General features: G+C 40.1%; 3 protein-coding genes across 3 annotated transcripts in view; 1 reads left to right on the top strand and 2 right to left on the bottom strand.

Moving 5' to 3' along the window:
* Positions 1 to 25,224, top strand: part of CSPP1 (centrosome and spindle pole associated protein 1) — a 225,941-nt gene that overhangs the window by 5,502 nt on the left and 195,215 nt on the right. The window lies entirely within an intron of this gene.
* TCF24 (transcription factor 24) lies at positions 9,676 to 16,357 on the bottom strand. The gene is made up of 2 exons (XM_059902306.1): positions 15,968 to 16,357; positions 9,676 to 9,789 (listed from the first exon to the last, which is right to left on the bottom strand). The coding sequence occupies exons 1-2, from the start codon at positions 16,355 to 16,357 to the stop codon at positions 9,676 to 9,678; spliced, it is 504 nt and encodes a 167-aa protein (XP_059758289.1).
* Positions 18,713 to 25,224, bottom strand: part of PPP1R42 (protein phosphatase 1 regulatory subunit 42) — a 40,289-nt gene continuing 33,777 nt past the window's right edge. Inside the window, exon 8 of the mRNA XM_059901927.1 lies at positions 18,713 to 18,824. Coding sequence (XP_059757910.1) covers positions 18,713 to 18,824 — 112 coding nt within the window. The remainder of the gene's footprint in view (positions 18,825 to 25,224) is intronic.

Below are 25,224 nucleotides of genomic sequence, written 5' to 3'. Positions count from 1 at the left end.
CGCCATCTTCTTGTCATGTGAAATAATACACTTTTATTACTGTTCAAAAAAAATTATTTAAGAATGATTACATCGAGAGTTGAGAATGTGGAAGTAATTGAAAAATTCAAACTAAGGTTAAAGTATGATGTTATTTTACCTCAGTGATGATCTAATACAAATTATGTCCTGAAATTAACACCCCGTTAAAATTAAATACAGCGTAGATTCTGAATGTTTTTTCTACGACGTCTCCTTGTATTTATGCATGAATTTCTCTATGTCCGGTGGTATTTTGGTCAACAGGATCTCCAAAAAAAACAACAACAAACAAACCCCCAAACCCCCTAAAACAAAACCCTGATTTGTAGCGTTTGCAGATATCCACGCTATTAATACATCTTGGCGATTTCAAGCTACTAACAACTAGTTCACAAGATACCTGAATGCTTGAATAATTAACAATTAGCTTTCCCAGGACACCTTTGTCCCTAGAAGCTGAATTGCTGGGTTGAAGGATACATGCATCTTCATACATAATGTAGTCAATTGCTTTCCAAGTAGTTGCTCTACTTCCTTGTCAAAACTTGCTCTTCTCAGAATTTAAACATTTTTGTCAATATGATAAATATCAAATGGTATTTACTGTTATTTTAATTTGCATTTGCTATAAGGTTGAAAAGATAACTTTATGAATGTTTTGCTTTTCTCTTAAATTTTTTTCATGTTTTTAATCATTTGTGTTTTCTCTTCTGTAAATCATAGCCTTCAGAGCTTTGCCCGATTTTTTATTGAAGTATCTGTAATTTAAAAAATTGATTTATGGGATTTCTTTCTATATTCTGGATACTAATCTTTTGTCGATTAACAGTTACATGCATTGCAAATAACTTTTCTCAGTCTGTTTTATTTTTTAGTTATAGTTATGGTGTTTTATGTTGTTTGGAACTCTGTACTCTTCTCTCTGCTTAGGAATGGCTCCTTGGTACCCAATACCTCTGCATTTCTATGCAAGATTTCTGGCTACCCTTAAATCCAGATCCTTTAATGTACCTTTCAAGGTCCTCCTTGATTTGAAAATTGGGAATAATATAACTTATTCCTAGGATTGTTGTGAGGATTAAATGAGATAATATATGTGAAGTATCCATCCTTCTTCCCCAGGCACTTTCTTTCAAAGCAGCATGTTCTTCTCACCTGGTTTTTCCTATGCCTAGACTGCTCTTCTTGTCCCTCTTTGCCTTCTCAGGAAGGCTTCCTTGATTTCTTAAGACTGTGTCAGGTACCCTTATTGCCATCCCGTAGCCATCGCCAGCCTTCTTCCCTGATAATGGAACCCTGATTTTGTTTGTGTTACGTGCCCAGTCCTTGGTCTCAGCCTATTATTTCAATCTGTTTGCCTGCTTCCCCTGCCTCCTGTGGTAGATGCTGAGAACTGGCTCACTCAGTACTTACTCCAGCCTCCTTTTATCTGCGTTTCTGTACTTCAGAGGATGAAAAGCTAAGTATTATATAGTATTCCAAAACTCTTTTGCAGCTTGGATTATGGATGTGAATTAGGTCCTGCCAATCAAATGCATCTGTGCAAAAATCTGAGTTCTAACTTGAGTTATGAGAGGAGAAAAGCAGGCTGCGAGGCATCTGTTGTGCTGGCATTTATGCAGCAAAGGCCGCATGTTTCTGGAGTCAGTCACTGCAGGGGCAGCTTCCACTGGGATGGCAGAGTCCAGGTCATGGCAGAAGATTAACTGCTTTGGCAGCCCAGTTCCATGGAATGACTTAGGAAATTGTTCCTGTAAATCCAGCCCGAGTTTGTTTCATCCCAATGATTCTGTAAGTCACTAATACCTTGTAAGACACCCCTTTCCTTTTAAACTAGCTAGAGCAAATACCGCCACCAAACCCAAACTGATATTCCTTCCTTATAACTGGGGGTGACCTTGTGACCCACTTCTGGCAAAGGAGAAATAAGTAGAAGCCTTGGCCCCTGATATCTTTACGAAGCCATCTTACCAGCCCTGGACTGCCTACTTGTGGATTTTTTTTACATGAGAGAATAAAGTCCTAATTTATTTAAGCCAGTATGGTTCGGTCTTCCTTGTTAGCAGCTGAATGCAATTCCTAACTGATATAGTAAGCAATGAACAATGCCTGCCATAGTATTAAGAAAATATTTGTGGACCAACTGATGATTGATGAACAAAAGCACTGAAGCATGAAATAGCTCTGTGTGTGTGTGTGTGTGTGTGTGTGTGTTTACTACAACTTAAAGTATAAATAGGCAGTGGTGGAGAACAGTGGGCAGTGATATAGGTAGGGGTTTCATAAGCCAAGTTAAAGGTTTAGACCTGCTCTTACATGATGGGGAGCCATTGAATGGTTTTGCACAAGTAAATACATTACATCTTCAGGTTTGCATTTTTGATAGGTTACTTGGGTGCAGCCAATACAGAAGGCAGGGAAAACTTCTAAGTTTACAGAGTGTGGGTGAAAGGTGATGAATACCTGCAATAATTATTCTCACAGACTTTCGTGAATGTACATATATTATTAGTGAAATTCTTCAATGTGGAATTGCTAAGTCAGAACGTGTACACATAAAATATTGAGAGATACTGCAAAATTGTTTTTAAAAAGCTTGTATACTCCAGCAGTGCTATAATCCTCATTTCCCCACCCTCACCAAAAACGGGTATTTTACCTTTGTGTCATTCTTTTATTTCACATTTCTCCATTTAATATTAAAGGGAAAAAAAGGCAGGAGGATAAAAATTACAAAGATTAATTTTCATTAAAAACATACATGCTCTAGCATTATGGTTAAAACAAGTTAACTCTAGTATGCCAGAAAAATTATCATCACTTACCCATTTCCCCCAACAGTTTTATTGAGATATAATTGGCATATAACACTGTATAAGTTTAAGGGGTACAACATAATGATTTGATGTATATCAAGATGATCCCTACAGGTTTAGTGAACATCCATCACCTCACATAGTTATATATTGTTTCTTGCGATGAGAACTTTTAAGATCTACTCTCTTAGCGACTTTCAAATACACAATACAGTCTTGTTAACTATATTTACCATGCTCTCTATTACATCCCCAGGACTTATTTATAACTGGACAGTTTGTATCATTCTGATAGGTGAAATATGTTATTTCATTGCTTTTTAAATTTATATTTCTTATCATAGGTGAGTTGTGTGTCTTTTCATAAAGATATTAGCTGTTTGATTTCTTTTTATGAACCGCCTACTCATATCATTTGTGGAATTTTCTACTGAGTTGCTGGTCTTTTTAAATTCTGAGAGCTGCTTTTTTTTTTTTTTTTTTTAATTTTTATTTATTTATTTATTTATTTTTGGCTGTGTTGGGTCTTCGTTGCTGTGCAAGGGCCTTCTCTAGTTGTGGCAAGCGGGGGCCACTCTTCATCGCGGTGCGCGGGCCTCTCACCGTCGCGGCCTCTCTTGTTGTGGAGCACAGGCTCCAGACGCGCAGGCTCAGCAGTTGTGGCACACGGGCCTAGTTGCTCCGCGGCATGTGGGATCTTCCCAGACCAGGGCTCGAACCCGTGTCCCCTGCATCGGCAGGCAGACTTTCAACCACTGTGCCACCAGGGAAGCCCTGAGAGCTGCTTTTATATAAAGGAAATTACTACTGTGACTATCATCTGTTGTGACTTTTTTCTCTAGGGTTTTTTATTGTTTGTTTGTTTGTTTTTTTGTCTTTTCACCTTGTTTATGGTTTTTTCTTTTGTTTTATGAATTTATTTTATTATAGTCAAAATTACCCAGCTTTTCCTTTATGGCTTCTTGTGTTTTTGTGTCACGCTTCACCTTGCCATCTTTAACCTTCTTCTAACATCCACCCAGCCAGAGAAGACAAACCTGTCTTGCTTTGAGCTGCCGACATGTATTTTCTTAGCTATTATTTCACATCAACTTTGTGAGCCTAGGGGAAGAAAGAGATAAGACAAGGGAAGTTTATTGAGGGCAAACACTAAGCCTAGTGCTTATCACAGTGAGCGATTGGTCTTGGCCTGAAGTCAGGTCTCTTTTCCAAGGCAGTCTCTCCTGTATGTCCCAGACCATCACACTTGTAGCCTGATTGGACACGGGTGGAACAGGCCTCCTCCTTCTGAAAGGAGGATATGGAAATAGCTTCCTGCTTCCCACCTTTCTTCCCTCCCTTGACTCTCCTTCTCTGCCATTAACCCCACTTTTTTTCACTTGTTTATTGCCCACATTTCAAGAGGACTCTGGTCTAGGGGCTTACAGTCAGCAAGAGGTGCAGATGTGCTACACACAGAGTAGAGATAATCTTGCATGGGCCTTTAAAAATTATATAACTTAATTTAAAAAATTTGACCCACATGATATACCCATCTATGTAAATTATTACGATGCCTTATAATAGCACACATTTAAAGTTTTTTAATTGAGTGATTTCAGAACTTATTTGAAAATAAGGTTTAAAATCAGTTCTTATTTAGACCTCACATTGTTTTAGATGGCCCCCAGTTTTCAATGGCCATAAAAACAGAGACAAGTGATTTAAGTCCATCCCCAGACCTCCCCATGGACATAGTTCTTGGTCCTGAGAGGGCAGGAATGCGTGTTTCTTCAGTAACATTCATGTGCACAGGAAATGACTATTGACATAATCTTTAAGCCTAATAGTTAAGATTATTCTTCAGTTTATAATTTAAAAGCTTCTGACAGCTAAATGCTATGGTATAATTTATAATGAAAGAGTTTGAGTGATTGAGGTATATTTCACTGAGCTGGTTTCTCTTATGAGTTGAAACTAAGACTTGTGTAAACATAGGAAGGGAAGCCTTTCCCGGGTTTATGTAGTCGGGCAAGAATATTTAATGTCCCTCATTCCCAACTGTGCTGCAGTACCATCTGTGCTGTACTCAAAGTTTATAGGGAGCAAATCTATAGGATTTAAGGGGCATTTATTTTTTTCAGTAAAACAGTCATGTATAAGACCACGAGCTACCAGTATGTAACAAAATAAAAGTACATATTAATTTTCTTTGAGATATACAATTTTATACTATTCCCCTAGTGCTCCTTTCAAACATTTGGAATCTTAGCTTTTGTATATTTTTGGTTACAATAACAAAAAAAACAAAACTAAAAAATCAAAAGTGTGTACCATGGAGAAAGACAGCAATAGTACACTACTAGTGGTAAGTCATCTGGGAAACTGTAGATATCACATCATGCATCAATGATTAAAAAAAAAAAAGAGTTTGTCATCAGATTAAGACAGAATCTGCCAGTGCTGGAAGAGTTGAAGTTCATAGGTTTTCAAATAAATTACATGATTGATAAAATTTGCAATAAGCTATACAGAGTTGGAAAGAGCATTTAGATTAAACCCCTCTCTCAAAATAAGGTATCTAATACATGAATTTGGATCAGAAGCAATCTGTTTGACTTATCATTTCTTCTCCCTGCCAGCTAAGAATACAATTTTGTATAAAGCCAGGAAGCAATTTGTCTTAAAAGATGCCAAATACAATTCATGTGTTGATTTCTAAGGGAATTATGTTGGCCACGGTGGAGATGTTTTGTCTGTATTGGATTATTTCCTCAGAATGGCACTATTGACACACCGAGGACTAAAGAAGAAGATTAAATACTGCTGGAAAATATATATAGAGTTAACTCTATACCTCTCCCCCTCCCCCCTAAACAAACAAACAAACAAACCAAACCAAAAAAGAGATCTTACTAGAGCTTGAATAATTTCTCTTTGATAATAACTGGTTAGTTGCTTTTGTGAATATAAAATGAGGTTTTTTGAAAGAAGGATAAATTATTGAATAATTTAGCCTAAAAAGCAATTTCAACTAAAATACTGTGCATTTCCGTGAGGACAATCAGCATTTATTTATTTATTTCGTACAGCTTCTTCTAAGTTTAAATAAAATCTCCATGAATAGATAAGAAAATTACTGTTTAGGATATCTGTAACTCTGCAGATTGAAGCAGTTGGGTCAAAAAACCCTTATCAAAATGTAAAACCAGTATTTTTTAATCACCAAGTAACGTGTGAAACAGATATCCTCACCTTTGCTCTAGCCCAAACACCCACCTCCACTGTGGTACTTTTACTTTCCACTTCATTTCTTTTTGTTATTAAGTTTGTTTTTTAAAACAGGTACATATATACTTTTTTTTTTTCCATTTTTATTTATTTATTTATTTCACATCTTTATTGGAGTATAAATGCTTCACAATGTTGTGTTAGTTTCTGCTGTATAACAAAGTGAATCAGCCATACGTACACATATACCCCCATATCCCCTCCCTCTTGCGTCTCCCTCCCACCCTCCCCATCCCACCCCTCTAGGTGGTCACAAAGCACCGAGCTGATCTCCCTGTGCTATGCAGCAGCTTCCCGCTAGCCATCCATTTTACATTTGGTAGTGTGTATATGTCCATGCCGCTCTCTCACTTCGTCCCAGCTTCCCCGTCCCCTCCACCCGTGCCCTCAAGTCCGGTCTCTACATCTGTGTCTCTGTTCCTGCCCTGCCACTAGGTTCATCAGTACTGCTTTTTAAAATCCCATATATATGCATTAGCATACGGTATTTTTCTCTTTCTGACTTACTTCACTCTGTATGACAGATTCTAGGTCCATCCACCTCAGTACAAATGACTCAATTTTGTTCCTTTTTATAATAAGTAATATTATAATAAGTAAGTAAGCTGAGTAATATTCCATTGTATATATGTGCCACATTTTCTTTATCCATTCATCTGTTGATGGACATTTAGGTCGCTTCCATGTCCTGGCTATTGTAAATAGTGCTGCAATGAACATTGTGGTACATGTATCGTTTTGAATTATGGTTTTCTCAGGGTATATGCCCAGTAGTGGGATGGCTGGGTCATATGGTAGTTCTATTTGGAGTTTTTTAATGTAGCTTTACTGATATATAACTGATATACAATAAACTGCACTACAAGTATTTTTACAACCAGGAAAAGAAACAATATTTTAAAGTCTGTTGGAACTGGTTCTGCTTCTAAAAAGGTACTTCCTTATCCCCCCAAATTATCACTATAGAGGAATTGTAAATTTTTTTTTGTGACTGTTACTGAGAGAGGTGAATGAACTGACAGAAATTTAAGTGAGAACTTCCCTTGCAGATTATGGGATAATACTGTGATCCAGATATACCCCCTCCCCACCCTATTATATATACTCCACTAAGGACAGCATGGTGAAGAAGCTAATACCAAGTAGGTATCTATCTTCTAGAAAGATTTTCAAGTGTACCTTCATTATTTGTTAAATGACGATAGAGACAGATGTTAATTTAGCAGACTAAATTACTTTTCAAATTAGTGCTTTATTTTATCTTATCCTTTATCTTGACCATGCACCATTAATTAAAACAGCATGCTCCATTGAAACTTTGGGTGAAAATACGCAATTTCACCTCAGATTTCCCAACCTACCAAAAGCTGTTAGCATATTTAGCAATTTAATAAAATGTTATGAAAACCTATGACAGAAATATAGTTCTTTGGCATTAAAACATTTGTAACTGGACAAGAAGAAATAAAAAGTAATATTGTTTAAGACAATGACTAACGATTTAACAGGAGGATTTAGAAAAGTCTGATAATTCAACAATAGTCATAATTTTTCCTCAGTTAAATGCTTTAACAACTATAACCAAATAGATTATTAGCGATAAAACCATTTTTTTCTGAAATTCTTGCTATCACATTTAGTGTTTACAGTTCAGTTCCAGGTAACTTTAAAGAAGTTCTGATTTCATACCTTAAGGTAAAAGATTATTCTTAGCACTTCTTATTCCAATAATTTATGATAGTGAATGGCTGAATCCATTTCATTTTACTTTTTATTCCTTTCAGTGGTATATGAGTGGGTAAATATACTCACAAATATTTAAATATACAAACATTTTTGCTACATATTAATATGTAGACAGCTTTCATTGTATGCCTTTTCTTTTAAAGACATGCTTTGGTCACATTACAAGGAGTATATTCACATTAAAATAATAAAAATTACAAACTAACTGTAAGACATGAGTCAAAACATGATCATCCTCGAATCAACTGAATGATAGTTTTTGCCTTCAAATAGTCTTTTACTTCATTTCACTGCCAAAAGCTGGAGTTAAATGGAGGAGAAAATGAAATGGTGGTTCAGCTGCTATCTTAATTCAAACAAGTCCATTCATACACATTTCTATTTAATAATCTTGGATGCAATCCAGCAACTTTAAAACTGGGGGTTATCGAGAAATGAATGAACTTTACACCTGGACAGTGGACTAGTAAAGAGTGAGGAGGAAAACAAGAAAGGGAGATAAAAGGGAATCTAAATCAGCAAAGACAGGACAAAAGAGACTGATGATTTTTTTTTTTCCAGGTGTCGCTGTTGCACCCTGTTGTTCTGAGATTCAGTGTGTTCCCTGACAAATGTCTCCATTTCATAGCTAGGACCCCCAAGCTTTTGGTGAAACTGAAAGCACTGGTTCAGTCAGGCAGAACAGCTGCTCCCTGGGCACTTCATGTGCAGGGCAGTGGGAGAGGCCCATAGCAGAGGGCTTTCCTTGCTTGTAGGTCCAGATCAGGGCATCCTGTATCACAGGATGGTCACTCTGTGTCCTCAGACCCCCTCAAGGTGCAGATCAGCGCCAGAATTCCCAAATCAGACAGGATTTCTCCCATTTCATAAGGGCCAAGTAGGTAGATTGTGAACAGCAGCTGACAAGGGGAGAAGGGACCTGGCCAAAGCTGTGACTGTGAAGGTCACGGGGGTTCGCTGGAGGCCCCTGACAGGCCTGAATGTGCCACCCTCTCTACGGGGCTACAGCTGCACCTGTTCACCTAGTGCAGGACCTGAAAGAGAGTGGGGTGGATATGGAGTGACCAGGGGGGAGGGTGACAAACCCTGCTGCCCAGTGACACCCATCTGCTGTTCACACAGGGCTGCAGGGTTTCCCAATGCCTTCCACAATTTGGAAACATAATAAGATATTTAATAATCCTCTAGGAAGGTGGCCAAGCCTGTCCTAGGAAGCAAACCATTTCTAATACTCCAAACAAGTTTCCTAAGAGGGAAAAATAGTTGTAGAAGTTGCTGCATTGTCATATTATCTCAACAGTCTTTTCACACATATTCAGCTAAAACTGAATAAATGATCTCAGATCTTCCAAGTGGAACGGCTTCTTAGACCAATATTAAGCACAGACTGGTTTTCACAAAAATGAAAGACTGGTGTTTTACAAACCCAGCTTTTATTTTTTTTAAACCAGGAAGATATTAGCTTTTCGGTTTGTAATAGATATACTACAGAAAATGTGTGTATTCTTTGGATATATACACAATTCTTTGCTTTCCTATGTCTCTTTCTTTTTTTCCATTAGTTTCTCCTGCACTATATAGTAGTGACTCACACTGAATAGATAAGCTGTGTGTTTTACATTATTATTATTACATTATTTACCAGACTGATTATTTCATTCCACATTTATTTAGATTAGATAAATCTGAACATCCAACTATGGATTCACATGTAAACTTTCAGAAATGATGTTTGTTAGGTCTGATGTAATAAATATAGAGTTATTTCATATCATTTAAAAACAACGACATCACTTTCTACCAGCCCCCCTCAGGGGAGAGCCTAAGGCTGTGAGTCTGTTGGAATGTTGTCATGATTTATTTTTTCTCCAGAGACAGAATGCTTCAGAAACTGACCAGTAGCACCAATGTACAATCTTGATCGCATGGGCCATTTCTGAAAAAGAATATTTAAACAAGAATCCAAAAGTTAGTATCTGTGACAGATATAGTGTGTAATAAATAATATTAAAAATTCCAAATACCTCAATGCAAATGCAATATCATGTAGCTAGTAACAATGGTAATTATGAAGTCTAAGTGATGACACGAAAAAATGTTAATAATAAAAGTAAATAATGCTAATAATAAAATTATTAATGCTAATAATAAAAGTCAAAACATACCCAGACTTTGATTATAATTATATGAAATAATACGTGTGCATGTGGACCAGAACTGCAAAAAATCATGGCCAATGAATATATTTAAATGTAGGAAAATATATCTACCCACAATGTTTTAATGTTAAACTAAACCTAAAACAAAATTAAGCCTAAAACAAGATCCCTGACTTTAAAAATATTTTAAAAAGTTATATGTAGGACTTCCCTGGTGGCACAGTGGTTAAGAATCCGCCTGCCAATGCAGGGGACACGGGTTCATCCCTGGCCATGAAGATCCACTATGCCACGGAGCAACGAAGCCCGTGCGCCACAACTACTGAGTCTGCGCTCTAGAGCCCGCGAGCCACAACTACTGAGCCCGTGTGCCACAACTACTGAAGCCTGCGCGCCTAGAGCCCGTGCTCCGCAACAAGAGAAGCCACCACAATGAGAAGCCCGCGCACCGCAACGAAGAGTAGCCCCCGCTTGCCTCAACTAGAGAAAGCCCGCGCGCAGCAACAAAGACCCAACGCAGCCGAAAATAAATAAAAATTTTAAAAAATACTAAAAAAAAAAAAGTTATATGTGTTAAGTATTATGCATCTACATTTGTCAAAGGACTACAATGAAAAGTGACTAGGGCTTCCCTGGTGGCGCAGTGGTTGAGAGTCTGCCTGCCAATGCAGGGGACACGGGTTCGAGCCCTGGTCTGGGAAGATCCCACATGCCGCGGAGCAACTAGGCCCGTGAGCCACAACTACTGAGCCTGCGCGTCTGGAGCCTGTGCTCCGCAACAAGAGAGGCCATGATAGTGAGAGGCCCGCGCACCGTGATGAAGAGTGGCCCCCGCTTGCCGCAACTAGAGAAAGCCCTTGCACAGAAACGAAGACCCAACACAGCAAAAAATAAAAATAAATAAATAAATAAATTTAAAAAAAAAAAAAAAAAAAAAAAAAAAAAAAGTGACTAATTCAACTATCTAAACATTTTATCTAGCTAAAAGCAATATCTTGAAGTTGCACATATTAGAATGTTTGGTGTTATATAGCTAGAACATCCAGATTAAATGTCTGCTTGTACTGGCATCACACAGCTCTAACCTTTCAGTAATCATCGCATTTGTATTCTGATTGTGTCTTTTCTAAATTTACCTTTAAAATGGACAGCCTCTCAAACAATACAATTAATTTCCAAACAGGCATGATGATGAAAAAATATACTACATAGGTAGTACTTTCAGGTTGGACTTTTTTTTTTAAGAGGGGAGGGTCATATAATTTTAGTTCTAAGGTCCTTGGAATACTAATCAGAGGAATAGTGGTTTTTTGTTGTTGTTTTTTTTAAATACAAAGGTAAGTCCTTAGACTAAAAGAGTGCAACTCTTAAAGGTCAGCAGTGGGGTCCCACACTCTCCAGAGAGTAAATGCTGCTGTGAGCAGCAGGCTATTTTCACCAGCAAACATTCATGGGCAGACTGCTGGTTACACAGCACCATGAAATGTTCTTAAATGCCTCGCAGATGATCCACAGTGCTCAAACAGAGGTACAATTATTAACAATCCAAAGTCCGTAAGAGCTCTGGGTTTTCAACACAAGTTGCATATTAGAATCACACGGGAGCTTTAAAAAATACTGATGGCCAAGTCACACTCCAGGCCACTTAAATCAGAATGGACCTCTTTGGAGAAGTATAAGGTAGAGTCAGTTCTTATCTGGAATAATATAAGCCTTCCTTATACTTCTGAATACAGTTACTGTCACCTAAACTGGGATTCCAGATGTAAAATGTAGCCACAGGAATAATAAGTAGGCATGTGATTTTTATTTCTCCAGATGGGATAAGTGAATTTAAGAGTCCTAAATTCAGATTATTCTGCTGGGAATCTACACTTTAACACAGATTAAATATAACATCTGTGTTACTTGGAATTTAACTGGTCCATTCCTATATAATCTTCCTATAAACAAACTTGTATTTTATGTTCGATACAGTAATAAGACTGACACTGTGTTACTTATTTTTGCAAATCCATTTCAGGTTTTGTTTTTTTAAATCATAGATGTGAATTCTTGTACTTTCTGGGTATATCATGTTGGTCCTATTCTTGAGATCCCTGCTACCAGTTGGTAACATGAAGTGTTTTAGAAACTAGCCTGGGATTTTTTGATATGTTTGGATTTGGCATTGTTAGATCAGATTTAAGGCCTGCATTATACTGAAAAATCCAGTGTCATGGTATTATGGATTGAATGTTTGTGTTCCCCCAAATTCATTTGTTGACGCTCTAATGCCCAACGTGATGATATTTGGGGAGGTAATTTTGGTTAGATGAGGTCATGAGGGTGGGTCCCTCATGATAGGGTTAGTGGCCTTTTTAGAAGGGGGAGAGCTCCCCTTCTTTGAGAAAGAGTTAAGTCGGCCAGCTGCAAGACAGGAAGAGAGCTCTCACTAGGAAGTGAATTGGCCAGCACCTTGATCTTGGACTTTCCAGCCTCTAGAACTGTGAGAAAACAAATTTCTGTTGTTTAATCCACCTAGTCTATGGTATTTTGTTATTGCAGCCTGAGCTGACTAATATTCATATGTAGCAAATAGTGTAGGGCATAGGTCATCAATTTCAAGTGCAGAATTTTAGGCATATTATAAACCAGTGCTTTTCAATCTTTTACACTCCTGCCACATTTTCATGAGCATAAAAATCTCATGTTCAAACCTCAAATGTAATGTGAGAATTCTACGTTTGAAAATGTAGATAATAATAATTTGAGAATGTGAATTAAACACATCTAAGTATAAATAAAATAAAAATACTACTGAATGCTCCCTGTTAGTTCTCTGTGTTACCTGGGTTCCACTGTATTGAGAATCACTCTAAATCATGCAACCAAGAGTGGAGACAAGTGAAGGCATCTGTTCTTTACAGCCTTGCTAGTATGTAAGTAATTTATGAAGCAAACCTGAAAATGTATATGTGGATTTTTGCCTGATTTTTCATGTACTTAATAAAACTTCCCTTTTTAATAACTTTGTGTTCCTGGATTTTCAAAAAGTCTTCAAATGATTTTATTCAAATGAATTTAATATAGACACATAAATAGTTTTAAGAGTCAGAAATAAAAATATAAATACAATATTGGTTAGGTTGCATGTCAGCATCATGCCAAAAAACCCAGCTGACTGATTTACATTTCACTTCTCAATGGTCTGTTTTAGCATTGTGTAGATTAACACAATCCTGACCTCTACTTTACCTAATAAGTCATACTTAAAATTATGTAGTTTCATTAGCTTAGAACAATCTAGCAGACTCATACAATTAACCAGAACTGATTCTGAAACTGAAGACTAAAAATATATTCCTGGTTTTTGGAGTTAAATGACTCCAAAATAACAAAACTTTGTATTTATTTTTTGAAATTATTGTTTATCTGTGTTATCAACAATGATTCTCCAGGGGTAATGCAATTAATAAAGCCATCTGTGCTTTTCTTCCAATGTAAGTGTCTGAAATATACCCCTGTTCCCTTGGAGAAGCACTGCCCTTTCAGACACTGGTGCTGATCAGAACTGCTCACATCCCAAAGGGATAAAAACTGCTGTTTTAGGCTATGCCCTGGGATTCCAGTCTCTTAAACCTTCCAATTTCATTTGAGGTACTCATAATGTAAATTCCCAATAATGCTAACAAGTGCTAAATCCCCAATACTGATAATAAGAACTGATGATTCAAAATTATGGCCTTGAAATACTTGTTAATGGATCTTTGATCAAAGTAAAGACCCCCTTATGTTGTAAGGCAGAAAAACAAAGTCATTTTGGAACACTCTTTAACTAAGTAAACCAAAAAGTACAAAATAATCAGAATATCTTTATTTCTTTGGCATTAGATTAATCAATGATAGACTTAATATTTAAGCATTTTGGTAGTCTCTGTAAAATAATGTGTTACAGGCAGTTTCAATTATGTATGTAAAATCTCTTTCCTCTGCACCTCCACTGCATATGGTTATAGCCTCTCTTATGGCACATACAACATTCTCTCTTATAATACTGTTATTTATATTTCTGTCTTTGTCTCTATTATATGCTCATTTAGGGCAGGGATTGAGTCTTACCCTTAATTGTAGTCACTCTCCTAACAGTGCTTTGCACAAAGCAGGCACTCAGTAAATGATTTTAAAATAGACTAGTCACTTGTTCAACCATCATCAATTTCATCCTTAAGAGGTAATCTTTGGCTTTCTTTCATTATCCCTAGGATTGTCTTTTAAAATAAAAATAATTGATTCAGAGGACAAATGAGATTTAATTTTTCTTTAAAGAGTTATATGACTACAAAAACATTTGGTACGGGAGTCAGGGCAAAAAAAAACTCTTGTTAAGCTTATTGTTACATGAAAATTATGGTTTTAACATTACTCATTCAAAAAAGCACTGCAAGAAACTAAGGTGAAAAACAACTGGATTTCTCATCTGATTTCTCTCTCCCACAAAGAGGCATTTAACAGATGTCTTTTGTATTAAAGCCTACTTAATGTTAAAATAAACTTCCTTAGAGTATAATGTCAAGTCAAAAGAAATCTAATATTAATGATATATTTGAATAGCAATCTAATGTACCGAACATCAATCTAATATTAATAGATTAGTAGCATCTAATATCAATAGTAATACAAAACCCCTTAATTAATAATAACTTTCCAACTGAGGTTATACAACACATGAATGGAATGGAATAGTCTATCATAATTATGAATAAATGATATTTCAAATTTTTATACTTAATATTTGAACTAGTTTGAGTCTATCATCTTGTTGGTTAAATGTGCAAAGTAAATTTTGTTAAACCTTACCACAGAATTTTAAGTTCAGTTAATATTAGAGGATGTACTTTACCCTCAATTCGATAATGATTATTCAATAATTTATTGAACATTGATATACTTAAGGCAAAATCCTAATTTTGTATTTGTGTGTGTGTGTGAGAGAGAGAGAGAGAGAGAGAAAATGCTTCAGAATGGTGGAATCAAAAATTTGAATATTTAGTTTTAGAAAACATAGGGAAGGTGATCCATTTTGAACAGAAAACCTGATCAATGTAAGATTTGAAAACAATCAAATCTAGGAGAAAAGGATGATGAGAGTTTAAATACTGCAATATAGGTAGTGAATCATAATCATATATACCGTATTAAACAAAAACCCTGACCACTCTACCTATATGTAATGTAAAAAATACAAGAGGGAGTCTCTTGGATAATTTTGTACATTATGTAATTTGAATATTTAATCAGAACACAACATATATGCCAACTTATTATGAAAATCACATAAACTCATTATAGTTTTTCTAACATTCTTGGTGGTTGTCTAGTCCATGATCGTTAACCTTCATTAAAACGGACTGAAAATTTACTGTGTGGGGACGCAGAATGGTCTCCTTTTGTTCTTACCAGCTTTACAAAAAATTTTCAACATTGGTTTCCTAGGATTAGTTAGGGGCAGATACTTCCGTCACCCCGTTTAATTCCTGAAACTTTTCAAATATTTGATAAACACCACAATGGTAACAATGATGTAAATTAAAAACCCTCAAAGGCTCATAAATGTAACTCGGACACTAAAAATTATCAGGACGTGCAACCAAGCACCCCACCAGGCACCCGCAAGAAACTTCTCATCTAGGAAAGGAATCCTGTAGGTTGCATCCTATAAGGGGCGTGAGACTCCCCTACCCAAGCCAGCCCGGGTTTAAGCCCTTTACCTGCAAACCGTCAAGGAGTAGCCTTGTGCAGTGGGGACCTCGCCACGGGTGCCTTCGCGGGCCGAGGTCGCTCTCCTGATCTGTTCCCCGCCTCACCCTGAAGGAGGGGTGAGAGCTGGGCGGTATCTGCCCAGGCAGGGGTAGACCCCGCGGTCAAGGTGCCGTGCTCCCGGCCCCGGCTCCGCAGTGCGCCCTGCCCGCCTACCTTGACAGGGTGTAGGTAACCATCCCCGCGCAGGGCGCCCAGTCCGGGGTCCACCGGTGCGTCGGCGTCGTCCTGCAGGCTGCGAGTGAGGTGCGCGATGTAGGTGGTGGCCAGTAGCAGCACGTCCAGCTTGGACAGCTTGGTGTCCGGCGGCACCGACGGCAGCGTGCGCTGCAGCTCCAGGAAGGCGTGCCGCAGAGTCTGCACGCGGCTGCGCTCCCGCGCCGCGTTCGCTGCCGCCGGCCTCCCGCCCCCCGAGCGCGCGCCACCGCCTGGGCCCGCCGGCCCCGGTCCGGTTCGTCCCTGGCTCGAGTCTCGGGTGGCGGCTACCGGTGGCGCGGGCTCGTTGCTGGCGATCAGGTGGCTGCCTGCGGGGCCGCCGCGGTCCATAGCGGCTTCCCGCGCCGCGCGCCCTGCAAAGGACGGAAGGCGCGGTGAGGCCGGGGCGCCGGTCGAGTTTAACCCGGGGAGGCGCAGCCCTCCCGCTCCCCCTGCGCGCCGGACCCGGCCGTCCGACATGGCTCCAGGCGATCTCAGAGGTGAGCACCTTTTGACTGGGGCGCTTTTGCCTCCCGGCGTCTGGGGAGAGTGGTGGGGCCCGAGTGTTCCTGGGCTGCTTGGAAGGCTGAGGAGGAGCGCGGTGCCGGCTTTACTTTCCGCCGACAAATTAATCGGAAGGGCTACGCTACCGGGGAAAAAGATTTCGGAACCACAGCTCCGGTTCGGAACTTGTTCGCGCTTCTGGAACGCTATCCCGCTCGTCCAGCAGGAAAGATGAAGCTGGTCAACTCGTGGAGCGCGGCGGGAAGCCCTGCCTCGTCAGGGCCAGCCGTGCCCACGCCGGCCGCCCTCGCACCATTCGCTCCCGAGGCCCGGGGACCTCAGGGGCGACGGCAGGAGCTCAGGGCAGTTTCCGCCGGAGAAGCGGGGGACCGGTGGCCTCTCCCGGGACTAAGGCACCCCCTACCCCTCCAAGCGCGGGAGCAGCGCGGCGGGGGTCGGACAGGGGCCCTCACCTTTCCTGGAGCGGCCGTACGAGGTTCGGCTCCGCTGCGAGAGCAGGCGAGGAGCGTCGAGCTGGGTCTGCGTGGCCAGGACCGCGCCGGTCACTCCATCCTCGTCCAGCCGAAGGCTACGGCCGCTTCCAGCCCGGGCCGGACGCGTCTTTTATGCGGGCTTCTGCGAGGCGAGGCGTGCGTGCTGGCCAAGCTCGGCGTGGGATGACCGCAGAAGGACCCGCTGACGTCCGCAGGAGCCTGAGGTGCCGTGCAGGGGACTCGGTCCTCTCCGAGCAGCCCGTCCGCCTCGGGAGAGTCATTAATGCAACCGTCCTGCGGGGAGGGGCCGGGCCAGAGGGGGCGGAGCGTCTTTCTGCCCCCGCCCCTCCGCGTCCAGGTTCTCCCCGGGGCGGGACTCCGAGAGCCACACGTCTAGCGCCCGCGGGGTTGGCGGCCGGCTGGGCCAGAGCCGCGGTCTTTGCTGTGGGACCCCAGCGCGGCCTCGCGAGTTAGCTCGCCTCGCCGCCGCCCTTCCGCCTCGGGCCCAGTCTGAGCTCCGGCACCTTCCAGGCCGGCGCCGAGCCGAGGCGGGAACGCGGCCGTTTTGTTGAGCGTGACGTAACTTTCTGTGAGGAACTGTGGAGTGTGCCGCCTCGAGGCGCTCACCTTTCACTCTACCACAAGGTAAATGTCTCCCGCTGCCCTAACTACTTAAAGCGTAGTCCCTCCACCCTCGGGATTCCGTGACCAGTTTACTGAGCCGCCCAGAGATAAACTGCACTTAGCTCGAGCGCGCCCACTGTCTGTGGTACCTTAGGAAGTTCCCCCAGTCGCGGTCGCTTCTCCCCGAGGTGCCGGCGCCCAGGGGCCCCCGCTTTGTTTCGCTATTTGGACGGATTTGGAGTTTCCCTGCGGGGAACTCGCCTGAAGTGTTTAGCCCTCGTGGGCCCCCCGCCCGGGGAGCGGGGCCGGCGGCCGTGCGGGGAGGGGCTCTCTCCGGCCTCCTTGAGAAAAGGGGGCGCTGCCCCGCGAGGCCCGTTCCCAGCCGCCCAGGAAGCCTGGGCCCTGGACGCCCCCCGACCCTCTGTGGCTTCCGCCCGTTTGGCCCCGTCGCTTTCAGGGGTGAAGTCTGGGCGGACGGCCCGTATTTCCCAGCGACGTGATTAGTCCATCCTTGAAAACAGTGCCTGCGAGGGGGAGAGCAGGACGTTAAAACACCTTCTTTGCGGTCAAGACGGAATATCGAATTTAAAATAGCATTAATGAAACCGCTCTTGTATACGTGACATAATTTCATCCTTTACCATAGATTTTAAAATTGGAGCTACCGACTCGTGCATAGTAATGGTGGCACTTACTGTATTTGAGTGTAGAATTCCACACACTTTAAGTATACTAGTGAATCAAAAGAATCCTCAGGTTTTCATCTCAATTCCCATTCAGTAACTGTAGTTCGATTTACACTTTAGAAAGAAGCACACCAAAACACCATTGGTTCAAAAAAAGATTACTTTCTTTTGGTGAATGAGAAAGCACACCTTTATTTCCCCTGTAAATTGTATGTAATGAGGAATAAAGCAGTTGGAAAGCACTGTTTCGGATTCTAAAAAGAAGCAAATCAAACAAGAACTCAAAGGTCCTTCTTATATAATGAGATGCCGTAAAGCTACAAACCACAAAGGATGATGTTGCCTAGTAATACTATAAAGGTAAAGAGTCACACGTTTCAGATCGCTTAAGGCTGAATTTACTGGTTTTTTACAAACACATTTTCTTCTACTTTTGAGTTATGAAGAAGGTGAGGTTCACGTACATCATTTTTTGTCAGCAAGCTTTCAGATTCCTTCAAAGAGAGATTCCTGTATTGACAGAGAAAAAAAAAACAAAAAACAGCGTTTAAATTATATCAGAAATGAAAGTTATCCACAACAGGTAGCAAACATATATAATCTAGGACACAATAACAATAGTGAAGGCTAATGATTAGTTACTAAACTGTGTGCATCTTCTCAGGCTTGAAAGGAAGCAGAAACAAAGATTTTTTCCCCCTGAGGAAGGGAAGAGTGTGGAAAATCTATGAGTTGGGAGAGATGTGGAAATAAGAGTATTGGAGGGAAGGTGGGCCAGGACTAGGGTAGGCAAATTAGGTGCTTAGGGCTCCTTATGTTTTGCACGCTGGCACCTCACACACCTCACCCTAGCCTAGCCTGCTGGAGTCTCCTGCTGCTTTAGGAGGTGGGGGGAAGGTGCAGGCACAGCAGAGGCACTTCACTGCTAATAATGCCTGGCTAGTTGCCTGCTGAGTTGCCCAACAGTCAAGTTCCAAAGAAAGGACTGATGTAACAAGACCAGCCACTGCAGGCCACCCCCCTTGTCCTATCTGCTGCCACTCTAAGCAGCCTCTCTGAATCCTCTGATGACTCTAGAGTAGTCCTGATTCCTGCAAGAAACCAGTATTTGCAATTAAATTCAAAATGGAAGATGAAAATCTTCAAATTTTTAGTAACAGGTACCTTATTTAACACTTCTTAAGTGCTAAGTGCTTTACAAAAAGCACTTTATTTTCTCATTTTGTCTTTACAAAAACCCTTTGAGGACTTTACATTTACAGTTGAGAAAAATAAAGCTCAGAGGGTTGAAGTAACTCGTCCAAGGCCACATAGCTAGTAAGTGGCAGAGACAGGAGTCAAGCCAGGCAGATTGACCCTAACACTTGTGCTTTTTACCATACTATTCTATTTACTATTTGTAGGGTTCTTCATTATTTGCAAAACATTTTTTGTATCTGTTATCTCAATAAAGGGCATACTTTAACTTGACTCCCTATGAACAATCCGAATACTATTTTTTTTTTTTTTTTATAAATTTATTTATTTATTTAGTTTTGGCTGTGTTGGGTCTTCGTTTCTGTGCGAGGGCTTTCTCCAGTTGCGGCGAGCGAGGGCCACTCTTCATCGCGGTGCGCGGGCCTCTCACTGTCGTGGCTTCTCTTGTTGCGGAGCACAGGCTCCAGACGCGCAGGCTCAGTAGTTGTGGCTCACGGGCTCAGTTGCTCCGCGGCATGTGGGATCTTCCCAGACCAGGGCTCGAACCCGTGTCCCCTGCATTGGCAGGCAGATTCTTAACCATTGCGCCACCAGGGAAGCCCCGAATACTATTTTTATAGTATGTCTTTCTTTGGAGTTCTTGTCTAATCTGGTTTTAGAGTGCCGTAGATTTTATTTCACTGAGCGTGATGTAGGTCTTAAAATCATACTTCTCTTTTTTCTAAATGTGTCAAATAGTTTGTCATCTTTATATCGTAAAATAATCACACATACCAGTGAAGAAAATATATTGTTTTGTTATATATCTATATCAATGGGTTTTATAGAGTTGGTGCTTTTTTTCACCTTTCAACTACTTCCCTCATTGTTTAATTAAGGTATAATTTACAGACTTAAATTCACTCTTTTGAGTGTATAGTTCAGCAGTTTTGATAAACATTAACAGTCATGTAACTACTACCACAATAAAGATATGCAACATTTCATCACCCCCCCAAAATTCCCTTGTGTTGATCCTTTGTAGTCAACCCCAGGTCCTCAGCAACTACTGATATTTTCTCTCTATAGTTTTGCCTTTGCCGGAATGTCATGGAATCATACAGTGTGTAGCCTTTTAAGTCTGTCTTCTTTATTTTATTATATCTTATTTTATTTTTTTTAACATCTTTATTGGAGTATAATTGCTTTATACTGTTGTGTTAGCTGCTCCTGTATAAAAAAGTGAATCAGCTATACGTATACATATATCCCCATATCCCCTCCCTCTGCGTCTCCCTCCCACCCTCCCTATCCCACCCCTCTAGGTGGTCACAAAGCACCGAGCTGATCTCCCTGAAGTCTGGCTTCTTTTGCTTAGCATAATGCTTTTGAGGTCTATCCATGTTGTGTCATGTATTGCTAGTTCATTCCTTTTTAATGCTGAGTAGTATTCCATTGGATGGATGTACCACAGTTTGTTTATCCATTCCCTAGTTGAGAGACCTTTGGGTCGTTTCCAATTTTTGGTGATTTTGAGTAAGGCACTGAAAACATTAGGGCTCAGATTTTTGTGTGAGTATAGGTTTTCATTCCACCTGGGGAAATACCTAGGAGTGGGACTTCTGAATGTGGTGTGTGTTTAACTTTGTAAGAATATGTCAAACTATTTTCCAAATTGGCTGAAGTATTTTTTGCATTCCCACCAGTAGTGTGTGAGAGTTCCAGTTGCTCCATGTCCTTGCTAGCATTACTTGATTTTTTTTCTTCTTATTCACTTTAATGGACATTTTTAAAGAAAAAAACTTGATCCAATATTTAAAACATTTTAAAAATCAGATGATTTCACAATCTAGATATCTTGCTTGCTAGCTAGTCTCATTTCTCATGTTCAACATGTCTGCCTGGCTATACTGTTTGGAGCCAAGTAGCTGCAGGCTGCAGTTGCCTTTAGTTGGACATGTGCTCTCCAGTTTACCTTAGTCACATTCTCACCTGCTTCCCTTACTTACTTTATCTGCCTGTACTTGAGGGTGTTTTTGAGACCCCCTTGCAGTGTAGTTAAGAGCTTGGCTTTTGCAGTCAATGACCTGGATACAAGTCCCAGCTCTGCCTCATGGCAATCCTGTGACTTTGGGCCCCTCTGACGGGGCTTCTGCAACACTCATTTTCCCCATGTATAAAATGGGACTGATAGTATTCTTATCTCAAAGGGTCCTACTGTGTTTTTATTTAAATTAATTAATTAATTAATTAATTTTTGGCTGTATTGGGTCTTCGTTTCTGTGCGAGGGCTTTCTCTAGTTGTAGCAAGCGGGGGCCACTCTTCATCACGGTGCGCGGGCCTCTCACTATCGTGGCCTCTCTTGTTGCGGAGCACAGGCTCCAGACACGCAGGCTCAGTAGTTGTGGCTCACGGGCCTAGTTGCTCCACGGCGTGTGGGATCTTCCCAGACCAGGGCTTGAACCTGTGTCCCCTGCATTAGCAGGCAGATTCTCAACCACTGCGCCACCAGGGAAGCCCCCCTACTGTGTTTTATAATTTGTTTGGGTAATGAAGACTAAGCTTTCAAAGTATACATTTTAAAATGGAAAATAACTAATACAATTTTTATAACTTAGATCTTACATAACTCTTGTTCACAGAGTAAGCCATTGACAGAGTTGAGACTAGAAGTCACAAAAGTGAGCTTACACTGTTCTAAAGAAACACTTTGTTGCTCACCACTATTGCTTTTTTTTGAGGGAGGTGGGGGTTGTCCTAATTTCAAAGGGTTCTTTGAGAACTGCAAACCAGAATCTTAATGTTATATCTACGTTACTGATACATAAATTTATTTTGCATATAAAAGTTAATTAGAGGTTAGGTTGAACACAGCAAAATTAAAGACATTTAGAGCTTTGCAGATGAGTTTATATAAGATCATTCCAGAGTTTCATGACTAAAAGTCTTATCTAAGTTTTAAAAAATTCTTCTTGAAGCACATAGGAGATCTGTTGTTACAACTGTTCAAACATAACCTTAACAGTGGTAAAAACAAATTATTTGTACTGTGTTTAAAGGTCACTTTTAAACTCAAAGAAACCTAATGCTTCCATATTCTAACTAAAGATAGTAGGTATTTTATAAATAGTTAAATAACTATTAGTGAATAGTGAACATTTCCTATGAATTATGGGTCCAAGGGATTCACATTCCTTAAAGGTATCTGAAGCTAAGGGCATTCTAACCCATCTAGAAAGTTATTATTTTTACATTAAGAAAAGAGATGAATTGACTCTATTGACATCGCTTAGGCTTGAAAGATAGTTAATCAAGTAACAGTTTGCTCTCTTCGTTGTACAGTGCTGTATTCTCGGTGGATCTTATTTACAATATATAACTGCATTTAATGTCTATTTTTAAATTACTAAGGCTCAAGTACCTCCTAGCATGTTTGAAAAGAGAGGAAACATCTGTCAGAAGTATTTACTGTGACAAACATAGAAAGAAGCAATATGTGCACATTTTTTGTTTAATACATATGTTATTTTTAATTGAACAGTGAAGGCATTTGTTCAGAATCAGCCTTTAAATAAAAAATAGTGTTGAACTAATCTTTAATTAAAGTGTACATTGATAGTATCAAGTTCAGTTTGAGGGTCAAAAGCAACGTCAATGAGTCTGACTTTTTCCTCCCTGTAGGGAAAGCAGGCTTGTGTAAATATACATGAGCACAGACTGCATGCATTTATAAAGGAGGTGGAAAACATTCCCCTGTCATTGGACAGATTTTGCTTCACTGTGTTCCACATAGGATACAGGCACAGCTTTCAGTGTGTATACCGTAAAGGAGTGTGGGGCACATACTTTTAGCGTCTTGGAAGAAGCCTCTAAGCTCCTTTCCACCTCTGAACAGGCTTCCCACCTCGAGTCTTAAATATAGACTGTAGGGGACTCTTCTGCTGATGCCAGCTCATTATCCTCCTTCAAGTAATTAAAGGAAGGAATTGGTTTAATCAGCTTTTTTAGAAACTAAAAATCTGTTCTTTACATTTGGGCTGCATATTTTGTTTTTAATACTTTACTAACCTTCTGATTTTATCCTCATTGTCTCTTAGCCTTACACTAAATTAGTAAAATGTTAGCAATAGGCATAGCCTAATCATCTATTATCATGAGCTTAATGAAATTCCGTAATATATTTGGTCATCTTTTATTAAAGGGAGGTAGAACTGATATTCCCATTTAATAAGACTTAGATCATTTGTGATACCAAAACAATATTTTGGCATGTCCTCAATGAAAATGTTACATGAGGAAATAAAAAATATTTAAAAGAAAATGTTTATGTAATACTTTTTCACATTATAAAACTTAGGAATCAGGATTGAACATAATAAACTTCACTGATAGTGGCAGAAGCAGGGCATTCTTTATTCTCACAGGAACCCCTCTATTCTGCTGGTTTCTTTAGGTAGCCTATCTTAGCAGTACTTAGCAGTTAAAAATGCATTTAGCTCTGTGTTTAGTGTTCCTAGTTAGGAAAATGAGAATATAGTGATTTGTCAGTGCAGTCCTAGTGACTAGAGTTTTGCTTGGGGCTATAGAATATGTGGGATGTGCCATAGCTCGCAACTGATCTAACAGTGTGTGTGGCAATGTACAGATTTACCAATATTGTTTTCTGAGGCTATGTTCATTTTTATTGTTTTCTTTTCCACCTTGATGATATACTAGCAAGACCTTTCAAAATGCTTGGCAAAGAAACAAAACTCAAGAACACTTGTGGAATTGACGTGAGTTATGTAAATCTTTAAGAAACTGTTGGGGTGCTATGAACAAACTGGCTGTGGTTTTGATGGCAGTGATAATGGACATAATCAGTAAGGCAAATTCTCACACAGCTTCTGTTTTTTATGTGTGTGAATGGAGAGGAGGCAAGACCAAAACTAGGACTCCTTATATATCTTATCGCCTCTCCCCAGATAAAGCGTTTTCCAGACTCATAGGACTCTCTCTCCCTTAAGCCTCTCCTGGCAAGCCTAAGCCACTCTTCAGGGAATGGGGGTAGGATAGTGCAGCACTGTTGTTCATGGGTCTTCTTCAGGAGGGCTCCATTAAGGAATGCTAAATCACCATCCCTTGACTGGACCCTGCAAAGAGGGTCTCGTGACAAACGCACGTGACCTTCATCAGGCAGTTCTGGAAAAAGGAAATCTACTCCAAAGTACATCCACTGGCTCTGATTACTTTCTCAATGAAATACGCTATTGCCCTTTATTATATTGTAGTGACTACTATGGTATGATTGGAAAGATCAATAGAGCAATCATTGTATTGATTATAAATGAAGAAAAGTTGAATGGATAATTTGTAGGATGTATGAGGATCTGGTTTATAACGCCCATAGCATTTATCACAATATATAGTAGTGGTATCACATTTGACTCTCACACTAACTTGTTGCAAGATCTTTGAGATCAGGACTATCTCATTTGAGTTTTTATTATATTGAGTATTGTCTGGCATACAGCAGGTGGCTGTTAGTTTTATGAATAAAGGAAGTTATTTTCTGGTATGATTTATCTTTACAACAGAGCAATAACATCTTTTTTAAAGCTGAAAAAAAGCAATTTTCTTCTCATTAGGAGACTCAGAGCTGATTCATAATGAGCTAAATCGTGTATACTCAAGGTTTAGAATAGTGATTCTTAAACTATTTTTTGGATCATAAATCTCTTTGAGAATCTAATG

Source organism: Balaenoptera ricei, chromosome 17, assembly GCF_028023285.1.
Source record: "Balaenoptera ricei isolate mBalRic1 chromosome 17, mBalRic1.hap2, whole genome shotgun sequence".
Classification (NCBI taxonomy): Eukaryota; Metazoa; Chordata; class Mammalia; order Artiodactyla; family Balaenopteridae; genus Balaenoptera; species Balaenoptera ricei.
This window is presented reverse-complemented; position numbering and strand designations above follow the sequence as displayed.